Raw genomic sequence first — 24919 nt, forward strand, 5'->3', positions numbered from 1 at the left:
CCAGTTTAATCCATATGATAATGAGGCAGTTGGTGCACCCTGAATTGCCCTCAAGTGAGTGTGAGATGTATTGGGTGACTGGAAGGGGAGAGAAGTGTTTTAAGCAGGAATAGCAGAGCTCTGGGTGCCAAGGACATGACTTGGGTGCACCAACTGCCTCATTCCCAGTTTAACACATATGCTAATATTTTGGAAATGGCATAATGGACAGAAAAGATAATAAATGCTAGCAGACACAATGCATATTGGTAGAACATACTGCCAGCAGATACCAAGACTTGGTGGAGGTGGTAGACTCCCTTTAACTCCACTGAGGGGGCATTTTGTGACAGAGGGAGCCTCTTCCTCTCATACTACTTAGATTTGGAGGAATGATGTTTATTCTTTATTGTACAGAGATCAGTATGGTAGCTTACTGCTAATCTTAAACCCCCCTCATACAATAGCTGTGTTCACAAGAGAAGTTTCTGCTAAATCCATCATGAAAATAGCAGTACAGGCGGTCCCCTACTTAAGGACACCCGACTTACAGACAACCCATAGTTACAGACGGACCCCTCTGCCCACTGTGACCTCTGGTGAAGCTCTCTGGGTGCTTTACTATAGTCCCAGGCTGCAATGAACAGCTGTAAGGTGTCTGTAATGAAGCTTTATTGATAATTCTTGGTCCAATTACACCAAAAATTTTGAAACTCCAATTGTCACTGGGGCAAAAGAAAAAAAATTGTCTAGAACTTCCATTATAAAATATACAGTTTCGACTTACATACAAATTCAACTTAAGAACAAACCTCCAGACCCTATCTTGTATGTAACCCGGGGACTGCCTGTATATGAATAATTGGCTGTTCTTACTCTTTACTTACCGGTTGGATTACCCCGGATGTATTCTGACTTTTTCTGCAGTGCATATATTTGTCTTTCCAGTTGTTTATTTAGTTCGACTTGTGTTTCATATCTTGTCTTCCACTCATTGCCTGTCGTGTGATAAAAAAGATATTGATTCATTACTGTGTTATTCGTTTTTGGCACTGAAGCCATCTACATGGCTGTCATCCTTCTAGTGTTCTTCTGCGTGTCAGTGTATTGCAGGATGTCTAGTAGAAGAAATAACTTCTCACCTTTCTCCACATCAGTAAACATACAGTAATCCTGTCATATACACTCACCGGCCACTTTATTAGGTACACCTGTCCAACTGCTCGTTAACACTTAATTTCTAATCAGCCAATCACATGGTGGCAACTCAGTGCATTTAGGCATGTAGACATGGTCAAGACAATCTCCTGCAGTTCAAACCGAGCATCAGTATGGGGAAGAAAGGTGATTTGAGGCCTTTGGACATGGCATGGTTGTTGGTGCCAGAAGGGCTGATCTGAGTATTTCAGAAACTGCTGATCTACTGGGATTTTCACGCACAACCATCTCTAGGGTTTACAGAGAATGGTCCGAAAAAGAAAAAACATCCAGTGAGCGGCAGTTCTGTGGGCGGAAATGCCTTGTTGATGCCAGAGGTCAGAGGAGAATGGGCAGACTGGTTCGAGCTGATAGAAAGGCAACAGTGACTCAAATCGCCACCCGTTACAACCAAGGTAGGCAAAAGGTACCAAGGTACAGCAGCAGAAGACCACACCGGGTGCCACTCCTTTCAGCTAAGAACAGGAAACTGAGGCTACAATTTGCACAAGCTCATCGAAATTTGACAGTAGAAGATTGGAAAAACATTGCCTGGTCTGATGAGTCTCGATTTCTGCTGCGACATTCGGATGGTAGGGTCAGAATTTGGCGTCAACAACATGAAAGCATGGATCCATCCTGCCTTGTATCAACGGTTCAGGCTGGTGGTGGTGGTGTCATGGTGTGGGGAATATTTTCTTGGCACTCTTTGGGCCCCTTGATACCAATTGAGCATCGTTGCAACGCCACAGCCTACCTGAGTATTGTTGCTGACCATGTCCATCCCTTTATGACCACAATGTACCCAACATCTGATGGCTACTTTCAGCAGGATAATGCGCCATGTCATAAAGCTGGAATCATCTCAGACTGGTTTCTTGAACATGACAATGAGGTCACTGTACTCAAATGGCCTCCACAGTCACCAGATCTCAATCCAATAGAGCATCTTTGGGATGTGGTGGAACGGGAGATTCGCATCATGGATGTGCAGCCGACAAATCTGTGGCAACTGTGTGATGCCATCATGTCAATATGGACCAAAATCTCTGAGGAATGCTTCCAGCACCTTGTTGAATCTATGCCACGAAGAATTGAGGCAGTTCTGAAGGCAAAAGGGGTCCAACCCGTTACTAGCATGGTGTACCTAATAAAGTGGCCGGTGAGTGTATGTCCATCTCTACAACGTGAATATGCTGCCGGTGACAATTGTACATGTAAGATGCTGTCTATTTAATGGAGCCCATGAGTCAGTTTTCTCAGTAGGTTCTTAAGCTTTTAAAGATTTGGTACATTTGAGGCTCCCTGCAGTCATCACTAGGGACTCCTGGGGATTCTGATAGTCGTCTCCATTAGCACTTAAACATGCTGTGCACCATAAAAGCACATTTCACTTAGCAACAAATACACTTAAAATGTTTAATGTACATCTATAAATATCTTTATGTATCTTTACATATAAATAAACCTATAGAGCAGAATGTAGAATCTGGTGCCAAGTCACAATTACCCGATCCAAGGCAACACATCAAAATATCCAGGAAATATTTCAGAATTCCGAATATTCTGTCTAAAAACGTATACAGGGTTACATACAAGATAAGAACAAACCTGTGGACCCGAAGTTGAATTTGTGTATTATATAATTGTAGATCCAAAAAATTTTGGCCCCAGTGACAATTGGAGTTTAAACATTTTTTGCTGTAATGGGACCAAGGATTATCAATAAAGCTTCATTACAGACACCTTACAGCTGATCATTACAGGCTGGGACTAAAGTAACATCCAGAGAGCTTCACCAGAGGTTACAGTGGTCCATCTTTAAATAGGGGTCATCTGTAAGTCAGGTTTCCTTAAGTAGGGGACCGCCTGTACATGTATTACATCATTTGGTGCAACATGAAAGCCCATACTACTTACCGCCGTTAGGTGCCACACTTTTTGACTGGATACCCTGGAATCATTTATACTTTATACTGTTCTTATACCTTATGGCTGATGTATAGTTAATGTACATATCAGTACCCGGTTTCCCCTAAAATAATCAAAAACCTACACAAACACCTCTATATCTTACATCACTAATATTGAGTCCTTTGTAACTTTAAATTTTAGCAACAACACAAATAGTTATGACCCATATATCCTAAAAAGGTCAAATTTTATTATGACAATACATAAATAAAAAAAAAAAAACTGATCAGAGGAAGAGAGGCTAAAATCTTAGCCACGTGGAAAAATAGAAGACATTGACGTGACCGCGCGACTAATCAAATATAAAATACACCGCTCAAAAAAATATAGGGAACACTCAAATGACATATTCTCATTAAATTTTCTGTACAAAGTTGAATGTGCTGACAAAAAAAAAAAAAATCACAAAAAAATCATCAATGGAAATCAAATTTATTAACCAATGGACTCCTGGAATTGGAGTCACCCACAAAATTAAAATGGAAAAACACACTACAGACTGATCCAACTTTGGCGTAATGTTCCTAAAACAAGTCAAAATGAAGCTCAGTATTGTGTGTGGCCTCCACGTGCCTGTATGACCTCCCTACAACATCTCGGCATGCACCTGATGAGGTTGTGGATGGTCTCCTGAGGGATCTCCCCTAAAGCATCTGCTGACTCCTGGACAGTCTGTGGTGCAACATGACATGATGGCCCAGATGTGCTCAATCAGATTCAGGACTGGGGAAGGAGCGGGCCAGTCCATAGCTTCACTGCCTTCATCTTACAGGAACTGCTGACAAACTCCATCCACATGAGGTCTAGCATGGTCCTGCATTAGTGACAATTGCACCAGCATATGGTCTCACAAGGGGTTCAACATTGAAAAAAAATGGTATTAAATTTTGATAGACAGGCCACTTTGGGACATGGTGATACCTTATGTGTTTATGATTTAACTTGCTTATTTGTTTTTATATCAGTTCTAGGGAAAAGGGGGGGGGGCGATTTGAACTTTTAGGATTTATACAATTTTTTTATTTTAACTATTTTGGAATTTTTTTACCATTTTTCAGATCCTCTAGGGCAGTGATGGCGAACCTATGGCACTGGTGCCAGAGGTGGCACTCAGAACCCTTTCTGTGGGCACTCAGGCCATCAGCCCAGGACAGAGAACAGGAACAAATCCATTAAATCTTCCTGCAGTCCTAGGCAACTTATGAGATGCTGTGCTCAGCGCTATTTTACAGCGACACTTCATTGACTGTTTGGAACTGCTTGATAAGTGAGAAGGTGTTGAAAGAAGTGCATTATCTTTGGAGGTCTTCATGCTGGACCCACCATTCTTTCTAAACAGAGAGACCCTGGAGAGAATCTACAATGATAGTCTGAATTTGCCCACCTTGTTTTAACTATATTGGTGGGATCAGGTGCCGATACAATTAAAGAAGTGGAAGAACAGGTAGCAATAAGTTACTGCTTAAAATGGCACATTGGCACATCAGGGTAAATAAGTGGGTTTTGGTTGTAGTTTGGGCACTCGGTCTCTAAAAGGTTCGCCATCACTGCTCTAGGGTACTTTAACCCTAGGATGTCTGATTGAGCCTACCATATACTGTTAGACTACAGTTAGTATGGCAGTATAAAAAACTAAGAAAAGACTCTGGGGCACAGAGGTGCATTGTCCGACGAGGATGAAGACCGATGCAATTCACTAAGATCGTGCGCCCGATATCCTGCTGGTGTTCCTGGGTAAATGTGCCCCATGGTCTTATTTTTGGGGAAAACACTGTATTATGCACCAAAATGGCACATACTGGGGGTCATTTACTAAGGGCGTTTTCCCGATGTGTTACCCGAATATTTCCGATTTGCGCTGATTTCCCCGGAATTGCCCCGGGATTTTGGCACACGCGATCGGATTGTGGCGCAACGGCGCCGGCATGCACGCAACGGAAATCGGGGGACATGGCCGAACGAAAAACCCGACGGATTCGGAAAAAACGCTGCATTTAAAACAAAAAAATCTGTCGCGGAGCGTGCACTTAGCTTCACTCAGCCCGAGCCGGTGAACTCCAGTGCGTTCCGATGCTTTTCAGCACAGCCACCTGGTGGACAGCGGAGGAACTACCTTAATAAATCCCGGCAGGACCCGAATCCAGCGCAGAGAACGCGCCGCTGGATCGCGAATGGACCGGGTAAGTAAATCTGCCCCATTGTTTTGAAATAGACCATTTGTTTATTCTATTCTATCATTATATGTTAATAGAGACCCTTTTTTAATAAAAATCACAAGCGTATTAGGCAGAAGCTCTATGGCTGTATAGTTTACAGGAGAACAAGAATTACTCACCTTCATCCTCCACACCGCTCAGTCTTCTTTCCAGGTCTGCAACTGTGTTCTTCATTTCGAATATTGATACTTGTAACATTTCTCTGAGGACAAAAATTACAATCAATTCATTAACATTTAGAGGGTTCCTGGATTTTAAAATAGATATTGTATCCTACGAGGGAGCTGTCAATGTCTGATCAGGGGAGCTACAGCTGTGAAGCACATAGGGGTATTATGAAAGCACCTAGAGGAGAACCCCCGGCCGCCACCGTGGGTCACCAGGCCGTCACCCATACCAAGGTGGCAGAGCGCCGTCACCAGTACCGAGGTGGTGGAGCACAGTCACTATTACTGAGGTGGTGGAGTGCAGTCACTATTACTGAGGTGGTGGAGCGCAGTCACTATTACTGAGGTGGTGGAGCGCAGTCACTATTACTGAGGTGGTGGAGCGCAGTCACTATTACTGAGGTGGTGGAGCGCAGTCACTATTACTGAGGTGGTGGAGCGCAGTCACTATTACTGAGGTGGTGGAGCGCAGTCACTATTACTGAGGTGGTGGAGCGCAGTCACTATTACTGAGGTGGTGGAGCGCAGTCACTATTACTGAGGTGGTGGAGCACAGTCACTATTACTGAGAAGGTGGAGCACAGTCACTATTACTGAGAAGGTGGAGCACAGTCACTATTACAGAGGAGGTGGAGCACAGTCACTATTACTGAGGTGGTGGAGTACAGTCACTATTACTGAGAAGGTGGAGTACAGTCACTATTACTGAGAAGGTGGAGCACAGTCACTATTACAGAGGAGGTGGAGTACAGTCACTATTACTGAGGTGGTGGACTGCAGTCACTATTACTGAGGTGGTGGAGCACAGTCACTATTACTGAGGTGGTGGAGCACAGTCAATATACAGCAGGACACAGTATATACTGCATACATTATACAGCTACATGCAGTGTCACAGGCCATGTCCCCACCTCATCCTGCTCTGTGTGTGCAGCTCCTCGGCCCGGCGCTCAGTGTCTGACCCTCCGCGGTTCCCGTCCTTTCTCCTGTCCATCTCTTGGGCCCCCGTTTTCGGAGGTGTTGATCCGTTCCCATAACGACGGGTCCTCGTCACGTGATAGCCATTTCCGCGCCGAATCCCCTCCCTGGTCACGTGATGCGACCCTTTCAGCGCCGCTGAAGCCGTCCATCCGCATGAGCTACCAGGGGAATAGAAGCGAGTGCAGCAACCATGGGGTTAACTCCCAGCGACCAATGCAAAGTGCGCGGGAGAAATGGAGGAGCAGCCGGGCGTGCAGGTGTACAGCGGGCTGCAGGCGGCGCTGGGTAAGTGCATGTCATCACTACTACACAACACATAGGAGGTTACTGCTACCTCCAGCAGTACATGGGCCATTGTCCTCTGTGTCGCCCTGGCCCAGTGACAGTCCATTACAACTTTTGGGACTGAAAAAGAATAACAGAGGACGTGACATTTTTTTTTTTTTTTTAGGAAAGCCCAACCTTGTCCTGCCCCAAACCCCACAGAAAAGTATAATAATACCCTCCATTTACTGCCCTCACTCTATGATGCTTTATTATAGGCCCCCACGTGATGTGTAGTATATTGTACCTTCCTGCCCCCCGTACACTGTATATTGACCCCCATCTCCCACCGTACATTGTCATCAATAGCGTTCTTCATTGCCCCTTATTACTCTCCACTGCTGCAGCTGTGTGTGATGGTGCATCACATATCCCCTGCCGCACACAGCAGCCGCAGAGGCGATCAACCAACAGTCCTACCCCTGAAAATCTGTGACTGTCCCTCGCAACCTGCGATGATTGGAAGGTATAAGTGAGTATTCGTGTGCACTAACCGCAGGCCAAGGCCCCGCTCATATGGTAGGATTCATTTTCTAAAATTTATCCTGTATGATTTGGGCTGTCATCAAACACCGGGACATGTAACAAGGCATATTGTCCAATAGTCATCCGTGTGTGAACTTGCCTGAACTTTATGAGCATTTTTTTTTTTAAATTTATAATTGTATAACCAGTTATTAATATTTCTTGTTTGCAGAGAAGTTAACCGGTGAAGCGGCTGTTCTGGCCCAACACACAAAGCGAATTGGAGAATACAACACAACCCTGGAAAAGTTAAATACAAGCTTTGACCAGGTGCATATTATACACCATTGTGCATTGGCTGAAGCAATGTGTACCTATGATAGAGTGCTATGGAATACAAGTGCATTTTCCCATTTGTGGGCAATAAAAAAAGCAATATTAAGATTCTGTGGTCTCACTAATACTTTGTACTTGAACCACAGACCATACAGAGTCCTGCTTCACAGACTAAACCCTCTGCTGCCTACATGATGCACAAAGTTCCTGCTTGCTTATATGATATGTGCATCATATATCAATATGGTGCTCAATAGTCCTGTGCCCAGGAAGGGGCTCAATCTGTGAAGCAGGACCCCACACAGTCCATAGTTCACAGACCAAATCAGCAAGTGTGAAGCCGCCCTAGGCATCAGTGGTGGGTCCCAGCAGATGGGACTCTAGTCTGAAGATTTCTTAAAGGAAATCTACCACATAAATTAACCTCTATAAAGCTTTACCAGTGCCTTGTAGAGGTTAAAATCTTTATAGCAGGTATCACTTTACAATAAATAGTCTGATCATTCTCTATAGGAACTACATTTATGCAAATTTGACTGAATGGCCCTGGGGGGGGGGGGGGGGGGTCTTTCCCCTTCACCACAAGACTTAATTCAGGCCTTCTGCCACCCCACCCCCTCCGGCTCACAAAGTGTCAGCCGTAGAGCGTAGCAGATGGCAGTGCAATGGAGGGGCATAGCTAAAGTCTTCCTGAGAGTAGGTGGTATTTTGTAGAGGTGAATTTAGGTGTAGATTTCCAAAAGGCATACATTTTCATCAAATTAGGTGCTATAGACATACCCTCAGGCAATCTTCACTGTATTTTATAAGCATAGTAACAAACGCCTGCAATGCAAATTGAACACAGTATGCCAAGTTAGGCCCCTTCCAAACTTGCGTTTTTCACGCATGCTTTTGACGTGCAGAACTTGCATTGCACTCTGACCCATTGTAATCAATGGGCTTTTTCAGACTTGCTTTTTTTTTTTTTTTTACCGCGTGTTTAAATCTCGACATGCTCTACTTTTGCTCGTCACGCACGTGAAAAACGCACCATACAAGTCTATGGAGATGCATCAAAAACGCATTGCACTCTGAGACACATGCAAGTGCAATGCGTTTTTCACGCATCAATTGCCATAGAAAAGATAGAGCTCAGTCCTGAGTCCTTTTCATGCGCAGAAAACGTGCGTGAAAAACGCATTGAAATTGCTTTGAAAATTCACTGACACTGAACAAACTCTGACCTAAAACTGATTGAACTCTGATGCAAAATGTCAGTTTTTCACTGACCAAAACCTGATCGCACCCTGATCAAACTCTGACGTGATCTGCAACGCGAGTGTGAAAGGGGCCTTAGGGTTAAAACACATGAACATGCTTGGTCGTGAATCCAGGACCAATGTGCCCCTGGAGAATTTCATGGACCAAATATTGTACATGCAGTGTAGTTATATATGATGCAGGGAGCTGTTGCAAAACCTCTGGACAACAGCGCTGTACCGTAATTATGTTGTGCATCAATTAACCATGATATCTGTTTGGGCTTTGCTATACAGAGGCTGAAATCTGCTGTCAGTTGTCTTGTATAGACACAAGCTTAGGCTGGATCCACTCAATCATTATATAAGAGCTAAGATCTCTGTAGCAACACATTAGTAGTACTGATATGATACTGATATCCAATATAAATGCCATGGCCTTTTTCCACTTTTTCATCTGAAATACTTTCTATATTTTCCTCTACAGGTTCAGTCCAGACTTGTGCGTGTTGCTGCTGTAAGACCAGGGTTTAGCAAAATCCTTGTTGAATAGAACAATCCACAGAATGACTGGTTCCCTGAGTTCCTAGGATCAATGCTGTTCATTATTTGTATACATATACATATATTATATTGCTAAATGTAATTATTAAATACAGAGACCTGCGCAATGCAGCTTTATGACTACAGTAGCGCAATTTCTGAATGAACTTAATGGAAATGTACCTCGCTGCGCATTGCAGAGAGCCGGGTGAGGAGGAGGCTCCCTGATTCACCAAATTGGAGGGGTTCACCAGCTAAACCTTGCAATCTCATATTTGCCTCATATAATTATAGTTAATGACACATCCCCTTTAAAGGCAAGTGTAAAAAACAGAAATGCCGTGGACTGAGGTTTTTTTTAAAGTTACTCATCTTTGGCAAAATCAGTATTCCGTTATGTGTACGCAAATAATATGAAAGTACAGGTGGTCCCCAACTTAAGAACAACCAACTTACAGATGACCCCTAGTTAAAGACGGACTCCTCTGCCCACTGTGACACTCTGGGTGCTTTACCATAGTCCCAGACTACAATGATCAGCTGTAAGGTGTCTAGATCTACAATTATTTAATATACAGTTTCGACTAGCATACAAATTCAAACCTAGGAACAAACCCATGGAACCTATCCTATATGTAACCCCGGGATTGCTGGAAAGATGGTGAAAAGAAAATGTGAGCAACCAATATAATTTCAGATCTCAATTTGATGTCTATAAACATTTGGTTTTTATGGGCAACTCCTTCACGTTTCCTATACACAATTTTTGCTGAATAGCACTTCATTTTATTCAGTTTGAGTTGAAACCAATGTAGATCTCTGAATCGCCACCAGATGGCGCCCTACCACCACTGTATAACATACCACACATTCAAATAACCACAAAACCCAAAAGTTAAAATAAGATTTTAATAAACCCTTAAAGTACTTGGGAATCTCTTTCACTTTAACAAAATATTAAAATAAATATACCTTTCGTATAATCTTCATAATCTTTTTTTTTTTTTTTAATTTTTAGAATATATTATTCAGTAGTGCAAACACTGCATAATAAAGCAAATCCTGTCAGTCACACTTCTAATAGTCCAATGCCTATAATACATGTATTCAAATCTTTGGGATTGGTTACGTATGTGTTCTTTTCTTTTAAGGATCAATGGAACTCTTGTATCGTGCCAGCTCTACCAAGTCCTGGCATTGTTATCTATAGCATATACTAGAATATTTTCTCCAGCTCTGCTGCCAAAGTGATTTGGAGCAGAGGGTGGATTAAAGGGGCCAATGTCTCCCATTTCCAATGCTACTTTATCTTCAAGTATCTTTATGCTGGAAAAAGACTAAATTAATTCAATAAATTTCTATAAGAAATAAATTCTCTCTAAGAACATTGCCTCCAGAACCGTAGAATACATGTATCATAACGATCTCTTGCTTTTAGTACCATTCAGGCCATTAGTTGGGTTTCAGAATATTGCTAGTGTCATTTTTTATTAAACAAGTTTGCGTTTTGTGTTTATCTCTTACGTTTTTAGTTTAACAAAAGCAGAGTCTTAGTACTATACTATATCTGCTCGCTTTTCTAAGCAGTGGAAAGGAGTCACACATTAAGGCAGTAGAGGAAGTGGGATGGATGGGTCAGTGCGGTTCTCCTTTCTTGTCCTGCTTCTCCTTTAGCTTGTATTCATCCAGGATGGCATAACTCGCTTCCTTTGCAGTTTTTTTCACTATTGCTTTTATACCTATATGGTCGATATTAAATGCCGTCGCCCCGACATTCATTGCAGAATTTACTGCGTTGTCAGTGGCGTGACCGGCGTCTTTTCCATACCTGTAAGATATAAAGAGGAAAATCGCATCAATACTGTCCACAGACCATAACCTATAAAGACTAAAGAGATGGAACCAGTACAACTGTGCAAGTCATGTACCAGCAAGTGCACCAGATGGTGGAAATTTTGCCTTTATCAATAGGTTTTATACTGTAGATATTTTGGGGCCTATGGGAAATGACTATAGTGTCACAGATTTCCACAATGTGATTGGTCCAAAAACCAGCACTGCAATGAAACCATGATTGCAGCACAGTATAGTAGTCTTTGAAGGAGGCACAGACCACAACATAGATGACCATCACAATCTAGGAATGGCACTTCCTGGAAGACCAATTGCACATTTGTGAAGAGATAAAACACTATTTGGATTCTGTCAAGGTTTAATAATGAAAAGTTATAGTTAAAATCACCTTACAGATACTTGGATTTAGAAGAATAAATGCTTGATTTAGGGGAAAAAAAAAATACAGCCCCCCCAAAGCACTGAATAAGTTCTTAAATTATTTGTCAGCATATATGTAGAGACGTAATACTTCTCAGGCTTTGTTCACATGTATCTGATGAACCTACAGCAACACCACTATGTGTACATAATAGGATCCTATAGTATAGCAGAAACTGGAGTTTCACCCTGACTCTATATGTGCCTACAGATACAATTAGTCTTTTCAATTTGGAATCCACAAGGTTCCACACACTTATTTTACCGTTTGTGGATACCACTATGTGCTGATTTGATTTTATATGATGATTTAATAAAGAAGCAAGAATTTTTTTTCATTGAAAAAAGTGCTGGATCGTTTGAATCTTTTTCATTTCCTTGGATTGACCACTTTTATCAAATAATTATTGTTTGTGTAATGAAAAGTTACACAGTTTACTAGATCTCTGCTTCTAGGAAGCTTCATTGTTTATTGAATAACACAGTTCTTTGGTCATGTGAGGTCACACAGGTGCACGCTGTTCTGATTACTCTATATAACGAGCTGTGCACCTGTGTAACATCACAGAGTAATCGGAGCTGTGTGTTATAATGAACCGTGCACCTGTGTGACATCACATGACCAGGGATATAGCGAGCAGCGAACCTGTGTGACATCACATGACCAGGGACAGGTTTATATCCACAGGAACTAAATAATGAAGCTTCCTATAGGATGACAGCAAGCAGAGATCTAGAAAATAGTTAGGAATTGATACAGAGAGTATATTGGCAAATTAGCACTTTTCATTACACAAACAATATCAATTATTTGCTGAAAGTGGACAACCCCTTCAATACATTGTAGAAAATATCATGACAGAGGTTTGTGTTACTGAAGTATTGTACTTCACAAATGATTATCTAGAATACATATAGTAGCAAATCCTCAGCAGTGAGAAGTATTAGGTTGCAGAAGGTTTCAGCTCGTATATGTTATCAGGAACAATCTCACCCACTGACTTGAAACCCAGGTAGTGCAGATTTGAAATACTGAATTTATTAGATTGAAAAGGAATTATTATGGGTTTATTAAAATCCCTTACAATACAGGTCAGGTCACCTCACATTTCCAGAACAGGTACCAAAGAAATTATACCCTAAAAATGAACCAAGAGGTAGTATTAAAAGGAACTTTGTCATCCAATTTTACCCCATTACATTACCAGTACCTCGGGGATGGTATGACATGTCCTTTCTATAAATTCCCTCTTCAAATGAAATCTCACCCAGTTACCTATAACAAAAAAAAAAAAAAATCTCCCCAAAATTCATGTGAAAATGAGTCATATTTTGCCTGAGATCCATCAAGTTTAAAGGCTGCAGGGCATGTCTCTTCATATGCCCTCATCTTGTGTTCTATAGCACATTGAATATTGTCATATTAAAAGATAATCTCATCTTTCAAACCTCATCAGGTGTGGGGTTCTGTGAGCTACAGAACCAGAGATAAAAGCATAGAACCAGACAGTTAAAAGCATAGGTGGGAAATGGATCTTTATCTGCAGCCCCATGCCTAACTCGAACTGAAAGATGAGATACTTATCTATGGTAGGACATCAAAAGCATGGTTTAAGGCGCTATAGAATTGAAGTAAGACATCTAAAGTTCACTCATCTTAGGAAAAATATGACTCTTCTCTTTTCATTTTCATATGACTTTGAAGAAGAAATGTGAGATTTCATGTAAAAGAAAAAAATCTAGAAAGGACATTTCATACCCTTCTTGGGGGATAGTAGTTTAAAGGGGTAAAATCTGATAAGTCCCTTTAAATCTGAAAATCACCCAAAATGCCGCTGCTAGGAGAGGTGAGGTGCGAGTGTAGTATTGAGCGATGTAGTTTACACTTGTCCTCCTTTTAGTTCTGCAGGTCTTAGCAGTTGGAACCCAGCAATCTCATTTATCACCCAACAAGATTATAGGTGATACATTTATTCTGCCTAGAATTAGCCTTTAGAGTGACTGATAATATAATATAGAATTGAAAAAGGATAATAATACAGTAATTTCATAAATCTGGCGAATCTAAAGTTATTTTTAGGGTATAATATTTAATGCACAAAAAGTGAAAAGAAGTGATGACTGAAATATAGAATTCATTATTATATTTAAGAATATATACATGTAATGACTTAAGGTTTTGTAGCCGGAGGTTCATCCATAGTGTAGCCGCTATATCTAAAATGGAAACATTTGTGTAGTTATTATGATGGAAAATAACAATAGACATCAGATACATTATGATACGCGATGTTGCCAGACTCTCTTCTGTGTTGCTCAATCAACCTTAAAGGGAACTTTTTAGGTAAATACAGATTTCCACATTTACTTCCATGATATGAAATGATACAACCGCAATGGTCCTGTAGGAAATCGGATTGTACATTAACAGTTCCGTGATATTATGGCCAGACACGTTACACAACTTCACAAGTGGCTAAGCCTCATTTGTATAGTTTAACTTGCACACAATCTCCCATTTTCAGCTTATTTTCACATGCCAGGAGCAATCCCACATTATACGGTTCAATTGCTTTCAGTAGAGCACTAGGTCTGAAATAGAGAGTGTAAGCAAAATGTACCAAGCGGTCGCCGCGGACCACGTGTCTCACCTAGAAGGACCCGTCTCCTCTCCGGAAATAATTGTTTTAGTAAATAAAATAACAATTCAGAAACGTCTTATTTTACAGCTCTGTATTCTAACTTGACACAGGTGCTACCAGTTGGGAGTGTGTCCCCTACACACAGGGAACAACTAGTATCATATGGTTGGAGAGGTAACACCCAGTAGTTAATTTATTCAACAATGTTAATTCTGCATGATGCCAATGTAAAACACACACATGCCATGCAGATTGCATACAATGATACATGTGACTTCAGAGATGTTTACATTTAGTGGTTACAGCTCATCGGATCACTGTAAGGCCGGCGGCACACGTGGCATTTTAAACCCGTTTTTGAGACATTTTTAAGCAGTCCGTTAAAAAACGCATGCATTTTTAGAAAACGCATCCATTTTTGACCCCGTTTTAATTAAAATTATTGGTAAAAATCAGTCAAAAACATGCGTTTTCAAAAAACTCATGCGTTTTTTAACGGACTGCTTAAAAACGGCCCAAAAACAGGATCAAAACACCACATGTGCCGCCGGCCTAAGGCAGGGTTCAAATCACATCTTTCCCTCCCTTGTAAGGATACATCAGGCGAACTCCCAACATGCCCTTACATGCTCATACAGTGTTATATATCACCCCGTTCTTTCTCTTCCCACTGAAAGTGGGAGGTGAAATGAACATCGGCAGTAGCCAATCACTGTTCAGGGTGTTTCCCCAGTGATGTCTCTCCGGCAAAGGCCGGAGATGGATGCAATACTTTGTATCCGTTTCCTCCGATGCCCTCCGGTGAGTGTATACGTCTCTCAGCAGGTGGGAGCAGGATGTATACAACGTATACTATCCAGACAGCGGCAAGATGGACACCGCCATCTGCTAGTATATGCATAGCACATACATTGGGAACTTTCCTGCTGTATGTACATCACAAAAAATGTGATGATGAACCTACTCTAACCAATGTTCTGCATACACAGACAAGCAGAGAAAATGCAGGTCAGTCTTCCTTGCATCCCGCTCAGGCAATCGCTGTAACGTACAATTTAAGGATTTTGTACTTGTACAGAGAGGAATAGGACTTTAAAAGAACATTGAACATATTGTTTAGCAGATTCCACCGTAATTGTAGACCTAACATTATAAGCTTAACATCAAGACATGCAAGTTGAATCTGCTTACACACACACACACCTATTGTACAAGACCAAATACTTTATCTTAAAAGGACATCTACCACCAGGACCAAGGATTGTACATTTGGCACTCTGACATACTGATGTGTGCCCCTCTGGCAGGATCTGCTCTTCTTTTAGGCTACATTCACACACATATATACGTCCCCCATACACTTCTATGGGCTCACAGCCCTGTACGGGAGCGGTACGGTGCAGCACAGGTGCTGCACCGTACCGCTCCGTAGCCCGGGAAAAGATAGGACATGTCCTATCTTTTCCCGTGATAGGACATGTCCTATCTTTTCCCGTGATACGGTGCCGTGTGCTGTATCTTCCAATGGAGAGGGGCGGGGGTGAGCAGCGCTCATCCCCTGCTCCTCTCCGCAGTGCCGATGTATGCCCGCCGTGCTACGGTACGGCGGGCATACATCGTGTGAATGTAGCCTTAGGTTTTTATGCGCTTGTTTTGACAAAAAAAAGGCAGAGAGGCTCCAGGCTACATTAACACCTATGGTCATGATCAGACTCGTTTGCATAATTTTAATAGGCTTTTTGGTAAAAACAAGGGCATACAAACTAAAAGAAGAACAGAACCTGCCAGAGGGGGCACACACCAGTATGTCAGTGTGCTTGGTTCCCTGGCGGTAGATGTCCTTTAAGTACATAGTGATGAGATGGACTTACTTGTATTTGACTGTGTGCACAGTCTCTGAGGCAACACTCTTAGCAATGTTCTTCCCGGCGTACTCCAAACCCTGCCAAACTGTTGCAAACCCTAAGAATAAAACAAAGTAAATGTTATCTGTGTTATGTCATTTGAAAAAAAAAAAAAAAAGCAGAAATAATTTGTATATAAACCATGTTAATACCTTGTACTCCACTGGCCGCGACCACCATGGCGCCATCTAGTGGAGACTTCCCATCTTTGTCTTTCTTTAGAGATTCAGGGATTAGTTTGCCTCCATGTTTCTTCACGTGTGGCCCCAGCTCTCTCCCAACACAGCTCGCTACAGCACAAACTCCATCCACTAGGACGCAGGAAATAATAAAAATACCAAAATTTCACTTAAGCAACAATTCCAATACAGTACACATTTATATATTTAATACAGACTGTCCTCGACTTAAGAACACCCAACTTACAGACAACCCCTAGTTAGAGATGGAACCCTCTAGATGTTGGTAATTTACTATACTTTACCCCAGGCTTTAATGATCAGCTGTAAAAGTTATCAAAGGTGTCTGCAGCAAAGCTTTATAGCTAATCCTTGTTCGAATGACAACCTAACATTTTTTAAATCGAATTGTCATAGAGACAAAAAATTTTTTTGACTCGTGTTACACTTATAAAACACACAGTTACAACTTACATACAAATTCAACTTAAAGGACATTTACCACCAGAATGATGGTAAACCAAGCACACTGACATACTGGTGCGTACCCCTCTGGCAGGATCTTCTCATGTGTTACTGTTGACTTTAATCATACATAATCCAAGTTATAAAATCACTTTAAATCTTTACCTAAGAATTGGCTGACTTTCACTGCTCCGCCGGTGGCTTGCTTGGCTACGTGGAGGCCTTTGGCCACAGTAGGATTGACCTCTAGTGGTTTATCCTCAGGCTGTATGTGCGCTCTTAATTTGGTAGCCCCCTTGTGAATGGCTTTTTCAGTAAACTCTGCTCCTTTCACCAGACCCCAACTCACCCAAGAAGCTCCTAGATGAACAAAACAATTATAGAATAAATCAAATCAAATATTATCATCATACAAGTATAGCATTGTACAAATATAGGGATCTAAGCACTACCACATTCCTAATTTTACCACAAAAAACTTGGAAAACCTACTGAATATAAGCCTAGAAAAAAAATGTATTAATATAAATCATCTTTACCTTGAAGAATTCCCTGGGCAATTTTCTCACTCCATGGAGGTAGGTCTTCCTTCTCTTTTGGTGTAGGCTCAGGCTCAGGTATGGTGACCACATGTATAGTTTGGGTCAGGTCTATGACTTCCCCTGATGCTTCACTGGGCTGAAATAGAAGGGACATTTATATATAGGTAAAAACATCCTAATAGAAGCCATTATAGAGGATCAAACTCTTTTACAGTCTTGTTTTGCGATGAATGGTGTTGGCCATAATAGGGGGGTTAGGATAATAGGCATTTTTCCAATACACATCTATCAAAATGTTTTACTCTGCTTTCTTGATATGTAAAGTAAAGCCTCTGATTCAGAAATGTTTCTGCGATTCCTGTCCAGATGGATTATCATGTGATCTCTAACTGCCGATGACCCATCTAGCTTCTAGGACCTTCTAGTATTCATGAATGCAAGCTTTAGGTCCTGGAAGGCAGATTTGTGGACAAGAATGGCTGCTAATGAGGTAAAAGTAATTTATGAACACATAAAGTAAAGAAGACACAGGATAGGTTATGCGTAGTTGGGGGCTAGATTTTTTCCTAATTTATTAAACAAGAACAACTAAAATATTACATGGTCAAAAGTATTCAGACCACTTGCTGTGACTCTCATATTTATCACATATGTTGTACATATTCTGATCCAGCTGTGTTTAATTAAGCTGATGAGACCTGATTAGGAAAGGCACACACACACCTGTTTTTATTAGGCCTCACAGAGCACATGAGAATCATGAGGTCTAAGGCACTGCCCAAGGAGCTCAGAGACAAAATTGTGGCAAGGCACAGATCTGGCCAAGATTACAAAAACATTTCTGCAGCACTCAAGGTTCCTAAGAGCACAGTGGCCTCCATAATCCTTAAATGGAAGAAGTTTGGGACAACCACAGCTCTTCCTCGACCAGCCAAACAAAGCAATCGTGGGAGAAGAGCCTTGGTGAGAGAGGTAAAGAAGAAGAAGATTACTGTGGCTGTGCTCCAGAGATGTAGTAGGCAGATGGGAGAAAGTTCCACAAAGTCAACTATCACTGCAGCCTCCAACAGTCGAGGATTTATGGTAGAGTGTTCCGATGGAAGCCTCTCCTAAGTACCAGACATATGAAAGCCGCATACAATTAGCAAAAAAACACATAAAGGACTCCCAGACTAAGAGAAATAAGATTCTCTGGTTGGATGAGACAAAGATTGAACTTTTTAGTATTAATCTAAGTGGTATGTGTGGAGAAAACTGGGCACTGCTCATCGCCTGCCAGATACAGTCCCAATAGCGTCACATGGTGGTGGCAGCATCAGGCTACGGGGCAGGGACAGGGCGACTGGTTACAATTAAAGGAAAGATGAATGTGGCCAACTACAGAGATATCCTGGAAGAAAACCTCTTCCTGAGAGCTCTGGACCTCAGACTGGGGCGCAGGATCACCTTCTAACAAGACAATGACCCTAAGCACACAGCTAAAATAAGAAAGCAGAGGCTTCAGAACATCTCTGTGACCATTACTGACTGTCCCAGCCAGAGCCCGGACCTAAACCCAATTGAGCATCTCTGGAGAGACATGAAAATGGCCTCCACGAATGTTCACCATCCAACATGAGGGAACTGGAGAGAATCTAGAAGAATGGCAGAGGATCCCCAAATCCCGGTGTGAGAAACTTGTTGCATCATTCCCCAGAAGACTCCTGGCTGTACTAGCTCAAAAGCTTCTTCTACTCAATACTGAGCAAAGGGGATGAATACTAATGACCATGTGATATTTCAGTTTTTCTTGTTTATTAATTATCAAAAATATCTATATTTCTGTTTTTTTTCTGTCAAGGTGGGGCACAGAGTGTACATTAATGAGCATGATCTTACCAATTTGCTGCAATGAAGCATAGAGTGAAAAATATAAAGGGGTCTGAATACTTTCCGTACCCACTGTAGGTATCACAACTACTTTAAATGAAGTCTCAGTGGTTTAGACTTCTCAAAACTGCTAAGTAGAAGATGGGGACAACATATAAACAAGTTTCTTCATGACATATATTTAGCTACCCTTTATTCATTACAATCCTAGCTACTCCTGGGCCTAAGAGTCCAGTGGCTGGTCCTATTCAATGTACATTCCTTGCTTCAGTGTACGTAGATAGCTGTCAATCACTGTCAAAGTCCGACCGCCCACTGGACTACTTAATCCTTCCTCAGATTTCAATTATAAGTAAATAAAAAGTTACATTGTAATTTATGTGACATGTTGCTTTGTTCTCAACTAGAGGATTTTCAGATGTGTATCCAGAAACAGGAAGTTATTTTTTATTTACTGGTAAAATAATTTAGAAATAGGGAAAATAGAAGCTAAAAATATATCAGCGACTATTGTTTTCTGCTGTAGCTTTGCCCTAAACACATAAAACTTTGCTCTTGTACCATATTGGAGGGTCTCCAGATTACACCATTTGAGGCCTGCAAACATTTGGATACAAACACAACACTGTCCTCTACACAAAGTGGGTGTAAATTTGTCTCATTTAAGGCCCATTGTGTAACGTGCCCACAAAGGCAATGGCAGCTCGCCAGATGTTGTGTATCCATTTACTCAGATACTTTATTTTGGATCTTTAGAATTTTAAACAGAGGTTGGTCAAAGTTTAAAAGTTATCCCTTATTTACAGGATAAACCTCATGCGCTTATGGGGAGGTCTTCCAGTGCCAGTTGCTAAAAAGATCACTTTTCAGTCTTTTTTACATGTAATCTTACACCTACTTGAATGTACATGGAACTCTATAAATAGATGATAATTATAAAAGGGAATAACTTACTGATTACTGACCCCTGGGACACCTTTGATCCCAATAAATGGGGTCCCATTGGGGATACCAATGAATGCAGTAAGGAGCTGATCATTTACTAAAAGTCTTTAGAATTGCTGGAGAAAGCCAAAAATAGAACTCTCTCTGGCAGTCTCATAGTACCCCCACCACTGTGATCAGTAGTGGAACCATCAGTAGGACCCCTAACTGATAAGCAAGTTATCATGTAGACAGGGACTAACTTTACCGATTCAAGTCTGCAAAGTTGAATTCACAATTTTTTTTTGCAGGTGTTCAGTTTCTCTTTACTGCAGTTTACTATAAGGAGGCAGATTTGGGTGGAAATGTAGTGTTTAGAGTAAAGTTCACAGGTCAAAAATAAAGCGCATCGATTGACTCAGTTTATAGCGTTGGCAACTAGAATCCATATAGCGGCGAAATGGAAAACATGGAAAAATGGATCTGTCATTTACCACGGTGAAAAACAGAGTATACCTAATGATGCTGTTTGAGAGGATAGAGGCGACCAGGAAAGACACATTACTTGTATTTGAAGGTATTTGGAACCCATGGATCACTGCACAGGGTTCTCCTACCCTTGAGATGGCTCCGACTTTGTCCCCTTAAGGACATTGATAGATTACACAGGGCTCATTGATACGCATGCTTGTTACCACTGCCACCTTTAGCGACCACCTATACTGATCTTGTACTAACTCCATCATCAAGTTGATCACACCCTCCCCAACCCTTTGCCCTCTGTCGCCCTCCTCCCCCATTCACTTGTTCAGTTTGCTTAATACAGTTGCCAATTATGCCTCACTCTGAAACCACTTCTATGAGATCCCCCTGCGAGGGGCACATATTATGCCAGGACTTATTGTAAGGCATTGTTATGCTTTTTATTCAATAAAATCTTGTTGAAATTAGAGTAAAGTTCACTTATTCAGAAAAGCTGTGTCATAGCATTTGTATAAATTGAACCTTCTATTCCCAAAAATATGGACCCGTTTCTGACTAAATCTGTCAAAGTCCCTATTTTTAACTTACGGCACTAAATGCAAGAAAAGTTTAATTCTGATGATACCATGTACATTATACACCTCTTCCAATGACCCTGTAGGATTTACCTTGGTTTCCATTCTACTTACCTGAATTCTGAGGTCTGACATCTGTTTCATTAAGTCTTCAAAGAGCTCCAGATCAGCAGCTGGAAGCTCGGCCGAGAGCACCACCCCGACATAAGAGCCAGGTATCTGCGACATCAGGTCTGGGAACATGTACACCCCATTATTAGAGCGCAGCACCGGAGACTGGTTACACATGAGAGGGTACAGCCAGTCACACACCTGCCAAACACAGAACCAAACACATTTTACATGAAGTGTTTATACACTTAAAGGACAGTTCCTGAAAAGCGACATATCTTCCAAACCCTTGGACAATTTGGTAGTATTTTAGGCACATTGGGTGCCAGAAAAGTCCTGAAATAGAGGCAAGTCCTGAATATACATTACTGCCTCCTGATAGCAGTCGTGTCACACAACACCCTAATCCTGTTACACCTCCTTGAAATGAGCAAAATTACATTAAATTATTATAGAGATATAATAATTTAATGTAATTTTGCTCATTTCAAGGAGGGGTAACAGGATTAGGAAAACATGTTTGCTTCCTTTCAGAAACAGCTCCATTATGCCTATGGACACAAGTGGGGAAGTTTCTAAAACAAATCAGCCTTGTATTTCTAATCTTATACAACCTTTTGCTTAAGTATAGAAGTAAAACTGGAATACATTCTATACAGATCCTAAATAATGTCATTGGGTAATGTCTAATGATAATAGGCTGATGGTAGAACTAACAGATAGATATTAGAAGACAAGATGCACGGAGACTACGAAAACAAGCAGAATGTGGGTCATGCCAGTCTGAACGTGGCAGAAACACAATCTTCATCATGAATAGTTAACTAAGATGCGTCTGTGGCGATATACACCCTCTGTGGTTGAATGTTTTCTCATATTTGTATAATATGATGATGTGTATGTAATGTATCCTTAACTTTACATGGCCTGTGTACAGATCCCATCATTTAGTAAAATATTTTTGGCTTGGGTCCTCTGAAGTCATGTTCTTCCTCTAGGTCTCACCTGATAAAGTCATGGACATGATGAGGGATGAAGTTATACAGACCACAGAGATGGGTTTATTCCGCAAATGACATTTAAAACCCATTTACGGGACCTAATGATCACTAAAACCGGAGATCAGAACCTCCAACATTAGACAGTGTGGTTGATAAGGAAACTTAGTTGTGGTAGATCAATCTCAATGTCCTCTACCAATGCCCATTCATTCTTCTCCTCCTCAACACAATGGTTCAGGGAGGGTGTATAGAGGGTTTGGGATCCCCCTTCTCGAGAAAAACTAGTAGAAGTGAACAACTGTTAAAGAATTCACAAAGAACTGGTCACCTAGTTCAGTTTTCCACATGGTGGTTTCCATCCTGCCAGGAGACCATGTGCAAACCAACCTAGGACACCATCTCCTAGTGAAGGCCATTTTTAATTGTGCCACTTAAGTCCTCTACGGGTACACTCTACCACACCTACCTGGAGGAAAGCAGGAGGACGAGTCTGATCCATTTCACTGCTGGTGTCCATAAACTTAATAATACGGAGATACCCTGGATACGAGGGGGCACTCACTTGTCCATCTGGTGTCACATAGAAAATTTGGACTCCTCTGGGTATGAGGATTAGTTCCTCTGCATCTACCCCCAGAGTCTGCACTGGAGGTGGCTGTCGGGGCATTGCATAAAACTCATCCCCCACTATTGAATGTTCCCCAGACTCAGTCCCATAGGATACAGTGTAATGTCCATCTGTGGCTTCTGGGGTGTATGCTGGAGGGGCTGCAACCCCTGCAATATAGGGATTCAGTGCCGCTGCATTGTCTGTTGCTATACATGTGGCACCACTCACTGGCTCTGAAGGGAATGGTGGTAACAGTGGCAGTGGTGGCCTCTCAGGTTTGTCCTTTCCTTTTGGTGGCAGTGATGGGTATAAAGTTGGCACCGCAGCTGATGTCCCCACAGCTGGAGGGGCTGCAGGAGTGCCGGTCATACTCTGCTGTAAGATGTTTAGTCTCGTATTTACATTCTCCAATGTCTCCCGCATCTTGGATTGCATTTGTCTCGCGGCGTCCCAAGCTGGACCGATGCATTCGGGTCCCTGCAATGGGACACTTAACCCTCTTATCAAGTGCTCCTGGCCCTGCTTGTAGTAGTTTCGAGCTTCTTCCTTGTAACCAGTTTCATCTGTGTTCAGACCTTTGTTGATGTACACAAATGCTTTCCTGTATTCCTCCTCGATGCTTCGGATTAAGGCGTTTTCCTGCATGTCTGGAAGTGGCTGCTTTTCCATTACTAAAAAAAAATAAAGCAAAGAAGCTAATTTAGAGATAATATAACACATAGCGCTACCAGCTAGGGCTATAATAGGTCTACATATGGCTATATAATTCCAATAGATTCCATTTCATAATTCAGATGTAGATGAGAAATTGTAGCTGAGAAATTGTCATGCAACACTGCATACAACTAACACCAAAATATTCTATACAATAAGAATTATCTCCAAAAGTGGAAAATAGCTACACTACAGCAGCCCAACACAATTATACAGTGATACATATACAACAAACATTTCTGTATCTTGACTGCCAACTAAGCTAATCTTTACCCAGGGGCACACCAGCCATGAAGTGAGTTGAGCCTATTGCCTCAGGCAGCACCACATGCAGCAAGATGGGGGAAGCATCAGGGGAGCAGTCACCTGCTACAAAGAAGAACTTGACACTTAAAAATAGTGTTTCTTCATGCCAGATGTCAGCATGGGTAATGGGTATGAGACACTGCAGAGCGAACCCATGAACTAAAAAAATAACCTGATATATTACTACTGCATGGGGTGGGGAGGCCCCCGTTCTATAACTCGCCTCAGGCAGCAGAAAGTTCAGGCTCACCCCTGTCTATACACAGCAGATTAGTTTAGCTGCTTCTGTCCTGCATGCCTATATTGTATTATTTTATCTGAAATTCAGATTCTGAGGACACCATGACACCATGTATGTACATGCAATTTCGAGCGTGGGATCTGTTGAGAATTTTGTAGAGTTCACATGTCCTACCTCCTCATTATTTCTGCAAAATACAGATCATATTTTGCATATGTAAGATAATGTTACACTTTGGCCATGCATCTATCTAAAGCCACATTCACACGACTGTATGGGGGACGTATGTACATCTGCAAGCTTGCGGCCGTACATACGTCCCCCATATGGCCGACATGTCCTATCTTTCCCCCTGTGCACAGCCCGTATGCCGTGCATTTCCATGGAGGGGCCGTAACCGTGCGGGCATACGTTCTTCTAAATGAGGCCTAATGCTGTAGGGTTATGAAATAAACTGTGTATGGAGAACCATGTGGCATTATGGCGACCCATCAGTCTAATATAAAATAGATAGTAAGTGAATATAAACAGAATAATACTTGCACAATAACACATTCATGAGTAACACGGCTTATCCTAGGACACGTCAGCCGCAGATTAGATTAAAGTGATTATGTAACAGCAGATAATAGCACAGACATCACTTTAATCTGTAC

At 41.7% G+C, this 24919-nt stretch overlaps 2 protein-coding genes and 1 long non-coding RNA gene across 4 annotated transcripts in view; 1 reads left to right on the forward strand and 2 right to left on the reverse strand.

Moving 5' to 3' along the window:
* CCDC169 (coiled-coil domain containing 169) overlaps positions 1-6640 on the reverse strand; it is a 25544-nt gene extending 18904 nt beyond the window's left edge. The window contains exons 1-3 of the mRNA XM_072134423.1: positions 6445-6640; positions 5486-5568; positions 867-977 (exon numbers count right to left, since the gene is read on the reverse strand). Of these exons, the coding sequence (XP_071990524.1) occupies positions 867-977; positions 5486-5568; positions 6445-6527 (277 nt within the window). The 5' untranslated portion in view covers positions 6528-6640. The remainder of the gene's footprint in view (positions 1-866; positions 978-5485; positions 5569-6444) is intronic.
* Positions 6508-10400, forward strand: LOC140117567 (uncharacterized). Its single transcript, XR_011853036.1, has 3 exons — positions 6508-6799; positions 7536-7633; positions 9368-10400. It is a non-coding gene; the product is annotated as an uncharacterized lncRNA (long non-coding RNA).
* Positions 10349-24919, reverse strand: part of SPART (spartin) — a 23946-nt gene continuing 9375 nt past the window's right edge. Inside the window, exons 2-9 of one of the 2 annotated variants that reach the window (XM_072134422.1) lie at positions 22859-23673; positions 21395-21592; positions 17427-17565; positions 17053-17247; positions 16396-16554; positions 16211-16301; positions 13859-13914; positions 11122-11251 (exon numbers count right to left, since the gene is read on the reverse strand). In XM_072134422.1, coding sequence (XP_071990523.1) covers positions 13869-13914; positions 16211-16301; positions 16396-16554; positions 17053-17247; positions 17427-17565; positions 21395-21592; positions 22859-23671 — 1641 coding nt within the window. In that variant the 5' untranslated portion in view covers positions 23672-23673 and the 3' untranslated portion in view covers positions 11122-11251; positions 13859-13868. Of the gene's footprint in view, positions 11252-13858; positions 13915-16210; positions 16302-16395; positions 16555-17052; positions 17248-17426; positions 17566-21394; positions 21593-22858; positions 23674-24919 lie in introns of both variants that reach the window. The other variant, XM_072134421.1, reaches the window with a different exon arrangement.

The sequence above is a fragment of the Engystomops pustulosus genome, chromosome 2 (genome assembly GCF_040894005.1).
Source record: "Engystomops pustulosus chromosome 2, aEngPut4.maternal, whole genome shotgun sequence".
NCBI classification, from domain to species: Eukaryota; Metazoa; Chordata; class Amphibia; order Anura; family Leptodactylidae; genus Engystomops; species Engystomops pustulosus.